At 60.6% G+C, this 15,726-nt stretch overlaps 2 protein-coding genes across 4 annotated transcripts in view; one reads left to right on the forward strand and one right to left on the reverse strand.

The window, feature by feature from the left end:
- KCTD5 (potassium channel tetramerization domain containing 5) overlaps window positions 1–2,989 on the forward strand; it is a 29,196-nt gene extending 26,207 nt beyond the window's left edge. For all 3 annotated transcript variants that reach the window (XM_046666234.1, XM_046666233.1, XM_046666235.1), the window contains one exon: window positions 1,299–2,989. Coding sequence is in view for 1 of the 3 variants with exons in the window: in XM_046666235.1 (XP_046522191.1) it covers window positions 1,299–1,328 (30 nt within the window). In the remaining 2 variants the exon portion in view is untranslated. The remainder of the gene's footprint in view (window positions 1–1,298) is intronic.
- A 4,489-nt stretch (window positions 2,990–7,478) lies between these two features.
- Window positions 7,479–15,330, reverse strand: PRSS27 (serine protease 27). Its single transcript, XM_046667478.1, has 6 exons — window positions 14,894–15,330; window positions 11,120–11,146; window positions 10,282–10,450; window positions 8,903–9,174; window positions 8,346–8,515; window positions 7,479–7,880 (listed from the first exon to the last, which is right to left on the reverse strand). The coding sequence occupies exons 1-6, from the start codon at window positions 14,940–14,942 to the stop codon at window positions 7,587–7,589; spliced, it is 981 nt and encodes a 326-aa protein (XP_046523434.1). The 5' UTR covers window positions 14,943–15,330; the 3' UTR covers window positions 7,479–7,586.
- Between the last annotated feature and the right edge of the window lie 396 nt (window positions 15,331–15,726).

The raw sequence follows: 15,726 nt of genomic DNA on the forward strand, positions 1-15,726 counted from the left end.
GCCCATATGCTGCCATGTGATTGTGGGGAGGGTCACCTTACAGCCCTGGCCTTGGCCAGGCTGGGACTGGTGGCATTTCTGTCCTGGATCCCTGGTACTTGGCAGCCATACTCGACGTATCAGAACAGCGAGATTTGCCAGCTCTGAAGCCCCCACCTAGGGTCACAGATGGTTCCATCCTCTACCTCGTCCACGTGGGGTTTGACTTCGCAGGCATTTGTCAGAATGCAGGCCTGTCCAGAGGTGGCTCCAAGCCTTATGGAGGCCCCAGCCCAGTTTGGGGGTGGATGGGATGCAGGGATGGGATGCAGAGATGGTTCTAATGGTGAGGGAGGCCAGGGGCTGCTCCAGCCCTGAGATACCAAGAATGACTGGGAGGGAAAGGGACGGGCATGGCGGCTGAGGGCCAGCAGGCTCTACAGGGCTGGTGGGTCCCCCAGTGGGAGGTACACATTCCAGAGTCTCATCTGGCTGCAGCAAAGAGGGGCTGGCACCCACAAGTTGTGTGGTCCAGTCACAGGAAGGCCAGTGTACTTGTACAGCAAGACATGAGCCCAGCCGGGCAGCATGCAGGGCCGACAGGTAGGTGTGGATGTGGGGGTGACAGGGCAGTCCCAGGGGCCCAGAGTTCTGGGTTTTGTGGCTGGGTGCAGGGTGGAGGGGATGTAGTTTGCAATGAGGCATGGAAGACAGGCAGGTTGTTGTGGGGGCTGCTGGGCCCATGGGGGCCCCTGGTTGTACACACATGTCTGTGGCCCAGGACCGAGAGAGGCTGGAGAGAGAAACTGTCAGGTGGGCTCTGGTGCCCTTGCAAGGGGTGCGTGGTGGCCATCAAGGGGAGATGCAGCCAGGGGTCCCTGGGGCTTTGAGAAGGAGCCATCCCGCCTTGGGCCATGCCCGCGTGTCTCGGGTGTCCCACAGGAAGCCCAGGGAGGTGCCAGGTGGAGGACAGGCCTCCTACTGTGGTGGGAGATGGAGGAAGAGGTGTCTGTCGGACATCAGGCTGGGATGGAGAGCAGGGAGAGTTGGTGGGACCGGCCCCTCTTGTGAGGCCTGGAGGTGCGAGAGCCAGTCCCCCACAGCGAGGGTTTCTGGGCCTCAGCCTTTCTCGGACCCTGGCCCACAGTTCTGGCTTCCTCAGGCCCCTGAGCCATGCCATGTGAGGGCCCACACTGGGTCTGTGGCCTCTGCTCCCCGGAGCCGGGCACTGGCTTCAGGGCCATGCAGTTCCTGCCTGGCTGCAGGCCGCCTCCCCGTCCAAGGCCCTAGTCCTCATTTTCTGTGTTTGACGTTTTCAGATTTTGCAAGAACGGGGTTCCAGGATGTGAGGAACACAGTGTTGATAGCTGAAGGAAGAACCATTTTACCTTTTCCCAGGATGCAATGAACCGCCATGTCGAGGAAGCTTGGCCGTGAGAAGAAGCCTGCTTTTGACAATTTCTCTAGAGATCTGGTTGTGGATCCTTTTTTGCCTCTGAGGTGGGTGGTGAGAGACGGGACCAGCTGTCTGAGGCTGGGTGTCCCCGCTCGAAGGAAACATGCTGGCCGGGTGGGCGTCCCCTTGGGGCCTCCGCTCGGTTTTTCCAAGTGCCACATGGGCCTGAGGCAGGACGCTCCCAAGCACTCCTTTAATCACCGAAGACCATTTCAAGGACAGCGTTCTTGGTGCTACAGAAACAGTCTGTAATGGAGCCTGGGCCTCACTGGTGGGAAGTGGCTGCAGTGCTGAGGCCCTGGGCTCTGGGTGCCGCTGGCACTCACGTGCGCACCAGGCCCTGGTCCTTGGTTCGGGGAGTCTGCCTCGCTTCCTGGGCGTGATCGATCGGCAGTTTCTCGAAGCCTCAGTGAGTGGCCTCCGTGTGTTCACTACTGCCCGGGCCTCCGCCCCGAGGCTGGGCCTCCTTCGGAGCCAGGCTTCCCCGCCGGGAACAGTCAAGGCTCCTCCAGATGTATTTTCCAGGCGAGAGACCTTGCACCCCTTCTTTCCCAGTGTGGATAGGCTACCCAATGTTTTTACTTTTTAGAAATGCCTAGAAGTGTGGCTGCATTTTGGATTGATATGTTAAGTGTTTAAAAGGAGGTAGAAGCTTTGCCTCATCTGCCCCACCCACGGGCTCGTGGGGGAGCTGGTGCCCTCAGTGCCTTTGTCTCACCTGGGATGGCGGTCGGGGCGGGAGGCCTGTCCACCTAGCTTCTGGAGCTTAGACTCCAGTCACACTGAAAACCGCATGTTTACAGGGCATCACAAATCTCTCCTGCCGGCCCCCTCGTTTCTTTGTATAACTATGCAGTTCTCTGTCATATTGCTGGGATGTCTGAGACTTCACATGCCACCTGCACAGGCTCTGCCCGACTGACATGCCATTGCAGCCACTAGGAGTCCTTCCAACCTACTGTCCCCGTGCTCTGAGGACAGACCTTTCTCAGCTGGCCGTGGGCACTGTCAGGATCTGGGGCCTGGCTCATATGAGCAGCTCGCTGCCTCCTGACCACCGGGGATGCCCACACGTCGGGCAGAAGCTCTGACACGGCTAGTCACAGATGCTTCCAGAGGCTTCCCACCTGTGCCCTCTTCTTTGCCAACACCCTGATTAACCAAGTTCTCCAGCGCCCAGGACTTACCTCCTCCTTTTTGTAAGATCTGTTGTATGTTGGTAAATGTTTGGCTTCATCCGTTTCTCGCAACCTCTCCATCGGGCACACTTAGCCCCTGTGACCCGTACTCCCTGGGTGGAGGGTGCCCCTTGCTGGCCTCGGGTGTCCCTGTGGGGTGCTGTCGGCCCCTTAGAGTCATTTGATTTGTGACCTTGACATAATAGATAGGCTTGTGGTTTTTTTAATTTAAAGATATTAAGACTTAATTCACTAAAATTTATTCTGAGGGGATATTTATACTTTTGTACTTTTTTAGGTATCCGTATTTTATCAGCTTACAGTTTAATGCCTAAGTTTCCCCTGAAAATAGCAAATAAAGTTGTGTATTTATGAATGAGCAGAACAAATGTTAGTATCTTCAAACGCATGGAAGAGCCGCTGCCACAGAGGCGCTGCCCTGGGCTGTGGTGACCCTGCACGATGGTGACCTCAGGCTGCGGCCACCCTGGGTGCCACCAAAGCTGAAGGGAGCTGGCCTGTCCACCTGTCTGTCCGCTCTGCAGGGGGAGCAGGTGGATTAGAGCAGCACATGCTCGTCTCCCAGCTCAGCCAGGCTGGCCTGCTCCCTCCCGACCCCATCCCCGGGAACAAGATCATCCTTGAGCGACTCTAAAAAGTGCTGATGCCTCCTTGAATGTAGCGTGTCCTCTTGTCTCTATCCTGGACGGAAGTACCAGCTTCGGAGACATTTCTCTACATCCTTGGGCGCTGCCCCTGCCCCAACACAGCCGCTCGGGCTCCCCCTGGTGGCCACTCTTCTCAGGCCCCTTGGGCCACCCCAGCCACCATAGGGGATTTTCCACTCTCTGTTCCCGGAGAGCTCTGGATCCCTGGAGTTGGGAGCATGTCTTAGACCCAAAGATGCTGGAGTCTCGGCTGCCCAAACTCCCAGTCTTCTCCGAGTGTCCATCCTGTTTCTAGGTGTGTGGCTGGCCCAGCCAGGGGCCCCAGGGTCGGGGCTGAGAGGGGTGGGCAGGGCGGGCCGTGCTGCTTGCCCACAGGGAAGGACTCCAGATTCTACTCAGAGGAGTTTTCTTCCTGACCAGACTAAACTTGACATCTTGCAGCTCCCTGATGCCAACAGTGAACCTGGACCTGCCTCCAGGCCCCTCTGCCAGGAGGCACTTGGGAGAGGCCCCAGAGTGTCTCAGTGTCCCCGTCAAAGCCTTGAGCTTGACTCCCGTCTGAGCAGAGGACTGGAAAGGAGACAGCTGTCTGGTCTGGGTCCTGAGGCCAAGGGCCCTTACACTGGGTCCACTGGCCAGGGAGGGAGCCCTGCCCCTTGGACCTTGTGCTCCAGCCTGCCTGCCGTGGATGGGTGTGGGAGGGTAACAGCACAGCTCGGGGCAGCCTCAGGGCCAACTGTGTGGCTCTCCAGCCACTGGGCCTCCTGCAGAGCCCATGCCCAGAACCTTCCAGGCCACTGCACAGGGCCAGGCACTGCCTTTCCTTGTCGCTTCCCCTCCCCTGCCTTTACTGGTATCCACTCAACAGGTCCTTCTGGCATCTTCCATCCTCCCCAAAGTTGGTGGCAGCAGCTGGCTGGTGCCCCACTGCACGTCGGTCACTGAGCCTGATGAGGCAGTAAAGGGCCACCCCTGCAGTGCCACCATCTGCCTCACAGCCTGTGTCCTCCGGCCTGTGGGGCACTGAGGCCCCCGCGCCTGGAGCTTGGGTGGCTGGTGTCCAGGAGCAGAAGCACTGCCACTCCAGCACCTCCTTGGACACTGATGCGCAGCCCCGAGGGGGTGGGGGTCTCTGGCTTTGGGCCTCTGATGTGCACCCCCTCTTTCCTTCCCCCCTCCATGCCTCCTGCCTTCCCTGCCTTCTGAGGCCTGAGCTCTGGGTGGCAGCATCAGGCCAGGGCCACTTTACCCTCAGGGCACACAACCAGTCCTGTGACCTCATGGCCATGGCTGACCCCTGGTCTTTGAGGCCAGAAGGGGCTCCCATCGGCTGAACAAAATTTTCATGCGCACAGCACGCGTGTGCGTGCGTGCATGTATGTGGATTTGTGGGCTCGGTTGCAGCCCCCAGAAGGGGTGTGTGCCCCCCCTCCTCCTCTTTCTTCTCTTATAAGCACTGTGGTTGCTGCAAGGTGGGCCTTCCATCATGGGGCCCTAGCCTGGTCTGGGCCCGCTCCCTGCTGCCCCAGTGGGGCAGCGGACAGTCTCCTAGGCTGGGCTGGCCCGTCCTCTGCAGGGTTCTTCCTCAGCTGGCAGGGCCCTGGCACCACCCACCCACCCGGCAGACTCTGAGGTACTGTTCCTCCACCCAGGGTGGGAGAGGGGACCCGTGACAGCTGGGGTCATTTTTCTCCTAACCTCCTCATACTAGGCTTACTGTGCGAGGTGTGAAATAACCCTGCTTTCCCTTTGAAACCAGTAATCTCTGCGAGAGGGTTCTCCCTTCCTAGCTCATAGGAGCGTCTACCAAGGGTCTGGGTGCGGGCCCTGTGCCCTAGAGTAATGTTGGCCGCCACCTCACATGGGGCAGCCTGCAGCAGCACAGAGGCTACAGCAGGGGGCGACTAGGCTGTCCCAGTGTCTGTGCCCCTCCTCCCCATCAGCCCCAGGCCCTGCCCTGTAGCAGACGCAGGATGATGGGGGACCCAGGGCACCCAGCAAGCCGGGACAGCAGGCAAGAGGTGGCAGAGATGGGATGGCGAGTCCTCCTCTGAGGGGAGCCTGGTCTTTGCCCTGTCTCTGGGGAGTCAGGCTTCATCCTGGCCTCTCACTAGAGGCAGCAGAGGGGCCTCCCTCTGGAGACCACCTAGCCTTCTGTATGTAACCCCACCACCACTGTGGGACCTGGGGCTTTTTACACCTCCTAGAACAGGGTGGTGAGTTGTCCAGGCCTCTCTCCAAGGCTGCAGGACCTAGACAGCCCCTGCTCCTGGCAGGGTGACCCAGAACACGTCCCTCTGCTGCCCTCAGGACCCCACAGCCTGGTCCCAGTGCTGGAGGGCCAGCAGGGAGGTGGGGCTGCCAGGAGCCTCTGCCAGGCACTGCCCTTCCAGTCGTCCTTCCTGCCTCTGGGCAGGGATGCCCCAGGGCAAGGGGGAGCACAAAGGAGAATTCATTTTCTGTTCCCTGCTCTGTCCCCAGGGCCGGTCCACAGCAGGTGTCTGCTAAGTGGTTACTGATTTATTCCCTGAACATCCAGGCCTGCTTTCTTCCCGGCACTGGCACCGGCACTGGCGCCGGGCCAGGACATGCTTGTACGTGGCAAGCTGGGGTGTGCATGTGCTTGCGTTTGTGTGTGTGTTTCTGTGTGCATGGGTGGCTGTGCACGTGTCTACACAAATGTACATATGTGGTGTACTAGTGACTGTGTTTGCATAGGTGTGTGGATTTTTGTGCGGGCATGGGTGTGCGTATATGGTGTGGAAGGCAGCAGTCAACCGTGCCCTCCTAGGAGTCTCATCCAGTGTGTGGGTGCTGAGTGCGGCAGGCAAGCCCAGGTACCTTTCAGGAATCAGCTTGCAGAAGGGGCTGAGAACCTAAGGCTGTCTCCCTGGGTGGCTGTGCCATCACTCCCGTGCCGGGCAGGCCCGGGCAGAGCCAGAGTGAGGGGGGGTGAGGGGCTGAGCTCCAGAGACATGTTTGTGCTGGATTCCTAGTGACAACAGCCGGAACAGGGCAGACTGGGAAGGAGGGGCAGGTCCAGGCGAGATTGTGTGGGGCTGCTGATGACAGGACGAAGGAAGAGAGGGTGGGGCTGCAGAGTTGGGCCAAGGACAAGCCAGCAGGCCTGGGGTGGGGGCGCTGTGAGCAAAGCCAAATGTGAGGCTCTCCATGCAGGATTCTAGCTCCTCTGAATTCTTGGGGATCCTTGCACAAACCCTTAAAGATGCCAGCAAGTATGGCCCGAACTCTGAACCCTATGGAAGGAGGAAGGAAGGGGTGCTGGCCCAGGGAGCCACTGGAGCCTCAGCTGTCTCGGGGGGCCTCTTCTGCTGAATCCATGGCCCCAAGTGGCCTGGGCCTTGCCTCCTCTGTGGGCTGGCTGCCCACACAGTGTGTGGACTTGATGGGGGCCATACTGGGCCCTGCACCCCTGAGGTTTGAGGCTTCCCAGGGTGTTGGGTCTAAAGGGACCCAGCAGAGCTGTCCCCAGGCAGTTGTGAGGGGGGTATGGGGCCTAGGAGGGAGGCTAGCAGGCACGGGAGCCCAGGGGCAGGACCCACATTGCTGCCTCTCTCTGTCGCGCCCTCTGGCGCCTTCACCCGATTACCCCTGAGAGGCAGGTGGGCGGTGCCGTCCTGGGTTACAGGAGAGAAATGGGCTCAGAGGGGAGCAGCAACTTGTCAATGGCTCCCAGGGGACGTGGGCCCCAACTCCAGCCCCTCCCCACCCCCTGCAGCTTTAGACTCACCAGTGGGGAGGTCGAGGCTGAGGGAGGGGATGGAGAAAAAGGAACAGGGGTCAAGGGGGAGCAGGGGAACAGGGAACTCCTGGAGGGGCCCTAGGAGGAGCTGCTGCCTTCTCCCCATAGGTGCGTCACCCTGTTGATGTTATTTGGAGACGTCTCAGGGTGATGCAGACGTATGCAGTGGGGGCTGTGATCCCCACACCCCGCAAAGCCCTCCTCCAAGGTGCTCTGCCAGGACCCATTCTTTCTGCCGGTGTCACAGGGGACACTAGAGACCCTGGACTCCAGTGACGTCCAGTCCCCAGTGTGCCTGCCATGGCTCCCTTCCTGCTGGGGAGCCACCCTCCCCCACCCTGGCATTGGCCCCAACTCACAGCTCCTCAGCACCCCCGAACTGGCACCTCTCTACTCCTCCTTCCCCCGAGGGTCTGCACCCAGGCAGCCGGCACTGAGGTTGGGTTTTTATTGGAGAATGAACATAAATAAAAATATCTGGGCATTTGAGAGAAGGGAGAATTGGAGAGCTATTTACAAAATGTACACCGTGGACCCGGGGCTCAGAGGAAGGTGAGCAGGGCCGTGAGGACCAGGAAGACAGCGTGGGCTGCCAGGCAGGGCGCAAAGTTCCGACCCAGGGGCTGCTGGAGCCGGGGGCCCCGCCTCTGACTGCCCAACCTAGCCTGCTGGAACTGCAGTTCCGGGATGATCCGATGGATCCAGTTGTGGTGGGAGGTGAGCCGGATGTAGACGCCTGGGCGGTTCCGGCGGGCGCAGCCCTCGCCCCAGCTGATCACCCCAGCCTGCAGCCACGACTGGCCCACGAGGCACACCAGGGGGCCCCCAGAGTCGCCCTGCGGGGGAAGCAGAGGCACTGTCAGAGCCCACAGGGGCCCAAGAGCCTCCTCTGCAGGGACACAGGCACACGTACACACCTGTCCTCCTCCCTCTGTCCCTCTCCGCAGCTCCCCTCCCTAGGAATGTCCCTGCCCAGGACACACGCACATGCACACACCCATGGCTGGTCCTTCCTTTTCTGGTCTGGGGTACCCATTTCTCTAGCATCCCCAGACTCCCTGCCTTGATTCACCTCTGGGGTGGGTGGGTGGGGGGGGCGTTGAAAATGCAGTTTCTTGGGCCCCACTGCAGACCAACTCACTAACTCCCCTGATTGAGGTCCTGGAATTTTCCCAGCTGACTGAACGCACAGCTCTGGTCTGGACCACCTGCCGGGGTCTCATCCAGCTGGGATGGCTCCCACCTTGACCTGGGCCTGGGGATCAGGGCTCAGCCTGCACACAGCCCACCCCAGCCCCTACCTTGCAGGCGTCCTTCTTGCCCTCAGCAAAGCCGGCACACAGCATGTCGTCCTTGATGGTTTTTGGCTGGAAGTTGGACTCAGCATCTTTGCTGTAGAGCAGGTTGCACTTGGGCGTGTCAATGATGGGCACAGCGAGTTTCTGCAGGATCCGTGGGTTGGGCAGGCGGTCTAGGGAGCGGTGAAACAGGCTGCAGCTCAGCAGACAGTCCCACCGAGGGGTTCTGGCCCTGGGTTCTTGAGAACCACAGCTCTATTGCTCCCTATTTCTTGCTTGGGTTTAGACCTTCTCTTCTGGCTTGGGGCTTCGTGGAACAGAATTCCCTCTTCCCTCCTTCCACATACCAGGTTGGGTTCTTTCTGTCCCCCTCTCTCCACTTCCCCATGGCTCCTCCTTCTGAGTCTACTGACCCTTTCCCATACCCACTTCCCCCACTTGAATAGAGATCATGTGTACCAATATCAATAGAAAAAGATTGTTGGTTCAGAGTGGCCCCCAAGCTGCCTGAGACCTTCTCTAGGCATGTCCCCCATTCTCTCCTGGCCCTGCCCCATTACCTTGCTCACTGGGGCTGCCCCAGCCGGTGACCCAGCAGTTCATGCCCGTCTGAAAGGCAACCGAGGGGTCAGGTACGCACACGGGGAGGATATAATCGGTGAAGGTCACGGGAGCCTTCAGCTCCACCAGGGCCACATCAGCACTGGAGGCCATGCCCTGGTACAGGGGGTTGCTCTCCACCCGCTTCACCTGGGCGTACACAGCGTGCGGCCCTGGCTTCACCAGCTGCCGCGCCCCCAGCAGGACCTGGTACAGGGCTGTTTCGGACGTGCTGGTGGGAAAGAGCAGAGAGCTGGTATGAGGCAGCCGCTGTAGGGCTTAAAAAGGGGAGTTGGTGGAAGTTAAGGGAAGGGAACTAGGGAGGAGCTGTCAGAGACCTCCCTCCTGGCCCTCCACAGTGCCTGATGTCTCTGCACATTATCTTCAAAAACGTCACCTCCGGAAGGACATACAGCAGGATGAGGGGCTTAAGGGGGTGGCAGCTGAAGCAGCTTTCATTCCTGACTTCAGTTCCCAGCTCTACCGCGGGCCAGCCGGGTGAGCTTGGGCAAGCCACCTAGCAAGTTCCCTAACGCAGCTTCCTCGTCTGTAAAGTGGGGACAGTGATGGTCCCGACCTGAAAGCCTTGCTCTGAGGGTCGAAGGAGATGACCACCCACAGGGGTGCAGCTGGGGACCAGCCAAGTGGGGATTGGGCCCAGCCCTGCCCATGAGCCTTGGGCAAGCAGCTACTCCTTCTGAGCCCGCATTTCTCAGTTTAAGATGTGAGGTTTTAAGAGTTGCAGAGCTGTGGTGCGGCAAGAGCTGAGATGCTTGGGGACCCTGCAGATCTGGGGCCGATAGTACGGTAGCATACATTGGGTGGCACTTTGCTCAGGGATGGCACGGGTGACCTTAGACAGGGAGGAGGAGGAAGGGACATTCTGCTCCAGTCCTGGGGCTCATCTGTAACCAGATCCCAGCTGGAAAGGGAGTGTCCTGGACTGGGGCGGGCGGAGGGGGAGAGAGGGGGGAGGGAGGGAGAAGGGGGCGGGGACAGGGAAGAGGGCCAGGGCGTTGGAAGAGCCTGCCAGCATTTGCAAGGACAGGGCCCCAGGCGTGGCAAAGCGGGAGGGACCAGCAGAGGGGGAGTGGACCCCTCGCGGCTGGGCTGCGGGGAGCAAGGACTGGAAGCGGGGATTGCAGCCGGAGGTTAGCCCCGAGGTTGGACCTAAAGGGCGTTCTGGCGGGGAAGCCGGTCCCTGCGGGCCGGGCTTCCTCGCGAGCAGGTGGGGCGCTGTCCGCGGTGCTGGAGCCCGGCGCCCGGCTCTGTCCTCGGTCCCCGCGGCCCCGGTGGGGAGGGATCGGGGTGGGGGAGGCGTGGGGCTCGGCGGACTTACTTGGAGAAGCAGTGCGCCGCGGTGAGGACCCAGCGCTCCGTGATGAGGCTGCCCCCGCAGAAATGGCTTCCGTTGCGCTGGATGCTGACTTGCCAGGGCCACTCGCCTTCCGAGGCGTCCTGCCCGCCCACCATCCGGTTCAGCATCCTCATCCTCGGGCGCCCGCAGACTAGAGGGACATGACAGCTGGCGCTTACTGGGGGCCAGCTGCACCGGCTCTGATTCCCTGCTCCGAACACCATACTCCAGCTTCCACTTTCTGCTCAATTCCGGGACCTCCCTGCCCCTCCCCTGCTCAGGGACTTTGGGCAAGTCGGAGGCCAGGGCATCTAACACAGGTAGACCTTTCCCAGCTGTGGGACCCTCCCCCTTCCATGCCCCCCTGGACCTCAGGCCTCTCACCTGTGAATGGTGACATCAGACCTACCTCCTGGGTCACAGGGAGGGCTGAGATAACACATGTAAGTTTTACCAGGGCCTGACAAACGGGCTCCCAGGACAATGGGTATTGAGAGTCCCACATGGGGTGGGTGACTCTGAGGGGGTCTGTCACTGTTACAGCAGAATGGTCTTCAGAGTCTATCCTTAGCTTCTTTCCTGTCGCTTTTTCCTGCCTCATTCTCTGTGCTTCATGGCTCAGTGCTCCTCTTGCGCCGTCTGCACCATGTGTCAGACCCTCCTCCTCCGCTCCTGCCTGGGCTCCACAGCTTTTCCCCACTGGGATCCCCATGCTCTGCCTGTTCATTCTGGGTCTCGTCTCAGGTGTATGTTGGGGGTCCCTGGCCAGTCTCACAGCTCTCAGACAAGCCCGCCCCACCCAAGGGCAGTGGATGCTTACCGCTTAATGACTCGGCCCCCTGAGTCCCTGGAAGGGAGAAGAAAGGGGTGATCAGGCAACTTTGTTGAAGCCGAACTTTGTCTGGCCTCTCCTGCCGGGTCCTTGTCTGCCTCCCCAGCACTGTCTTCTCCCTGTCCTCCCCACTGCTCCCCCCCCCCCCCCCACTCTCCCCCCCCCCCCCCCCCGCCCCCTGAGGACTCAGAGGGACCTCACAGCCTCCTGAGTTCACAGAGGGACCTGGCAGGAGAGGCCAGGGGCCTTAGGTTCCCCAGAGGCCCGGTTCCCTGAGATCTTTACAGGCCCAGGCCTGTGGTCCAGAGCTTCTCTCTAAGAGCAGACAAACTGCCCATCAGGAGATGCAGGGAAGGGCCCCTTCTTGGCTTGACTCTCCCGCTTGGGGCAGGATGGCTCCTTCTGGTCCCCACAGGAGTCTCTCCCTCCACACCCCACACTGTCCTTGTCTGAAAGCCCTGGGGCTGTGGGGTCTGCCTTTACCCCCGGAACAGGCCTCTACATTTCACAGGTCTGGGGCCTTCTCACAGTCTGTTCCACAGTGAACAAGTCTCCTTCGGTTCTTCCCCAAACCTCACTTCAATCCTGAGGCTGCAGCCCAGCCCCACAGGTCTCTCTGGTCTCAGGGGAGTAGAGAGAAGGCAGCCGGGGCTCACCATGAGTCGGTCTTCCCAAGATTTCAGATTCCTGAGCACTCAGGCATGCCAGCATGCTCTTCAGGTGGAGCCCAAGATCCCCAGCTGGGCCACGGTGTCCCACCCCAGGAGAGGGGACAGGCAGAGGGGTCGGGGTAGGGCCGTTCTGGGGGCCCATCTCCCCGGGATCCATTACCCACCACGTCTCAATGCAGGCACAGGGCCTGTTACTCAGCCTTTACAGGAACCCTGAGACCCCAGCCAGGTTGACAGTCACCAGCTGTGCCAGCGACACTCTGGAAATATGTGCCAGTTGCAGGTGCCCTCCCTGCCCCCAGTGTATCTAGTTTACTGGGGGCAGATCTGATCAGAGCTGGGGTGGGGGCTCAGGACAGCCTCTCCCCACTGCAGCCCTTGGCATTTCCCCTACACCCCAACCCCTTCCAGGGCCCGGAGGCTGGGGCAGCTGCTACTGACCCCGTCTTCCCTCTGATCAGAAGAAGTAAGCAGTCCTGTGGAGGTGAGGGGCCACAGAGGGTAGGAAGTGCCCGGCTGAGCCGCAATCTCTGTGGGGGGGCCCAAGGACCCTGGGTTTTGTTTTTTTTAAAGATTGGCACCTGAGCTAACAACTGTTGCCAATCTTCTTCTTTTTTTTTTTTTTTCTGCTTTTTCTGCTTTTTCTCCCCAAATCCCCCCAGGACATAGTTGTATATTTTAGTTGTGGGTCCTTCTAGTTGTGGCATGTGAGTCACCGCCTCAACATGGCCTAATGAGCGGTGCCATGTCTGCGCCCAGGATCCGAACCGGCGAAAGCCTGGGCCGCCAAAGTGGAGCGCGTGAACTTAACCACTCGGCCACGGGGCTGACCCCGACCCTGAGCATTTTTATGGGATCCCCATTCTTCCTGCCAGACTCTCAGTCTGAAGGGCAGACTCCCCAGTGCTGAGGGGGGCGTTGGATGACAAAGCAGTGAAGGTGGGTGGGAGCAGCTGTGATGGGACAAGAGGAGGCGGTAGACCCTGGAGGCTGAGAAGGACCCTGGGGGCAGGACTGGCTATTCTCCGAAGTTGGGGTGCCAAGCAGAAGTGTAGGGGCAAGGGTGGTGCCAGCCCAGGCCAGCACTGGGAACAGGAAGTCTGCCCGGGACATTCCGACATTCCATGAATGGATGTGTTAACAAGGTGTCTAAAATGAAAATGTCTCCTGGGAATTTGTTTAAAATGCAAATTCCCTCCAGCCCCCTCCTTGTAGTATAATATAATTTAATTAGATTGGTGACAACTGACCCCTGCTCTTTCTAAGGCCTGGCCAATTCTGCTTGCACGAGGATGCCCTGACTAACCCCGTCTGCCCTCGGCAGCACTAACGTGCTTTCAGGCTCGTTCCCTCCCTCTGGGAATTTTCCAGTGCCTGGTCCTGGTTCTCCCTACAGCCAGCCCCCTTCCCATATGTGGAGAAGGATCCATCGTGGGCTCTCAGGGTCAAGTGCACACACCTGCAGGCGGGCGGATGCCCTGAGGCTTTGCAGGCTTCCTCACCCCAGTCTAGTGCAACTCTGCTTCTCATTCAGGCTGAGCCTTCCCACCTTGGAGTGTTCACTCACAACACCCCTCTGCCTTGAGGCTCTTTCTTCTCGGTCTCTACAAGTCCAAATCCTACAGGTCCTAATCCAGATCAAGGCCTAACCAAAATGCTGCCTCCTCCAGGCAGCCCTCCTGGCGTGCACTGTCCATCTAGGAAGCCTGGCTTTCTCTCCTGAGCTCTTGGTCCTCCTGCCGAGCCTCACAGAGCTCTGCCCACCTCACTCTAGAGGCAGAATTGTTGCTCATCTCACCTGTGGGCCCAGGAGCTCCGTGAAGGCAGAGCCCACATCCAGGAGCCCTGAGCCCAGGGCATGTATAGAGGGATGTATAGAGTGGCTGTGGGGAGAGGGCTGACCAGGATGGGTCAATGGGGAAACCGGGGCTCTGCAGGGTGGGCGTCCTGTCAGGGGCTGGGTGTCAGGCCCCTCGTCTGGGCCCAGGGTCTCCATGCTCCTGTAGCAGGTTGGGGCGGGGAAAGGCCTAAGGTTCTAGGAGGGAATGGCCAGAGGTGAGGGTGAGGATGGTGCTGAAGGAGCCCAGGCCCCTGGTCACAGCTGTTTGTGAGCCAAAGGCAGGCTGCTGTTCCCACTTTGGCAATGGCCTTGATTACTCAACCCAGCGGGAGCAATCATGGTGTTACACCCCCTGGCAGAGATGGGCTTCCTCAAAGAACACTATTATCCTTGTGCCAGGAGGCCAAGAGGGGGAGGCCCTGGGAGGCTGGGGCCTCCCCACTGAGGTGCCACTCTGGCGCCCTCCTCCCCTTGTAGCAAGCCTGGAGCCCCGACCGAGTCAAAGCCTGGGTGACCTGGCCCGGCCCTGGGAGGTGACCTGAAGACAGGGAAGTGAGGTGGCTGCTGAGCTGGCCTGGCTGGCCCAGGAATGCGGGAGGGTTCCCTGGCAGAGAGCAGCCTGCCCCATGGGGAGGGGCCTGGCAGGTGGGGCCTCCTGGTTGGCACCTGCTGAATCTGACCCGGGATTGGGAGAGGGCACAGGGATGCAGGGCCTGCTCCTCCCTGTACCCTCCCTCTTTGGTGGCAGCAGGAGCCTGGCTCCCCTGGCCCCCCGCCGAACCCTCACCAGCCTCCCAGGGCTCCCGGGCTCAGGCGGCAGCTCGGCTAGCCCTCCTTAGGCCCAGCTCATGGTGGTCCAGGGATTTGGAGCCCAGTGGCTCTGAGTTCAGACCCTGCATGCATGCAGAGGCCGAGAGGAGAGAAGACAGAAGCACATAGCCCGGAGTTTGGCCCATGGTGTCTGAGGCAGGGTGGGGGGCGGACGGAGCCTCTGCCTGGGTCAGTGCCTCAGGGGTCCTTTCGGGCCTGCGCCCACACCCCTATCCTGCCTTCCTCACTGCACTCCCCCAGGTGGGACATCTGGAACCTTCCCATCCTCCCAGGAGGCCCCACCACTCTGGTGAAGAGGGGAGGCCTGTGCTGCAGCCGGGCCTGACCAGGAACGGGGGGCTTGGCTAGAGCTCCAGCCAGGGCAGAGGGGGCCCCTCCCAGGAGGCAGGGGACCGGCTTCCTGCAATGTCCAGGACTCACCAATCCACAGCAGCAGCAGGAGCAGGGCCACGGCCAGCGGCCGCCTCATGGTCTCAGCCTGGCTGGGGACTGGGCAGGGGACAGTGGTGGCGGGAGCTCCAAGAGCCGTGGTGTGAGGTGCGGGGCTCCATGAAGTGGGGTTTTATGCTGGAGGTGAGTGTCGCCTCGGCTATGCCGCCCGACCTGTCAGCCGGGCCCGCCCAGCTCCTCTCACAGGAAGGAGGCACCCCAGAACCCCGACTGCTCTATGACCTGGCCTTGAACCCCCGAACCTGGAGGAGCCAGACCCCTCCCTCAAACTCCTTAGGGTCTTGGTGCCAGGGTGCGCCTGCCTCATTAGGGTGCTTGCGTCCTGGGGTTCTGCCTCCACCATGACTGACCACAGACACCCCCCAACTCACCACAGGCCTCACATAAGCTGACTGCAGCGGCCCTTGAGACCCTCCTTGTTTCATTCATTCATTTCATTCATTCGTATTTATTGGGCACCTACTGTGACCTGGCCGCAGTGAACACAAGAGTCCAGGGTGGGGCTTACACTGATGGGGTGGTCCAGGCCACCGGTGCTTATGGAACAAAGAGCAGGGGGCAGAGTCGGGACGTTGATGGGGGTGTCCCCAGCTGACCCCAGCGCCCCTCACGGGCCCTCCCCCCAGAACACCAAGCCCCAGCAGCCCCCACGCAAGCGCGTAGGTCCCAGAACCCGCCCCAGGATCGCCCCAACCCCGGTCCCCTCCCCACGGCTGCACCCCCTCCCCCGGGCCGCTGGCGGGGGGCTTCCCGGAACCCGCGGCCCAGGGCGGGCGGGGCGGAAGCTGCTTCTGGGAAGGCCG

The sequence above is a fragment of the Equus quagga genome, chromosome 7 (assembly GCF_021613505.1).
Source record: "Equus quagga isolate Etosha38 chromosome 7, UCLA_HA_Equagga_1.0, whole genome shotgun sequence".
Lineage (NCBI taxonomy): Eukaryota > Metazoa > Chordata > Mammalia > Perissodactyla > Equidae > Equus > Equus quagga.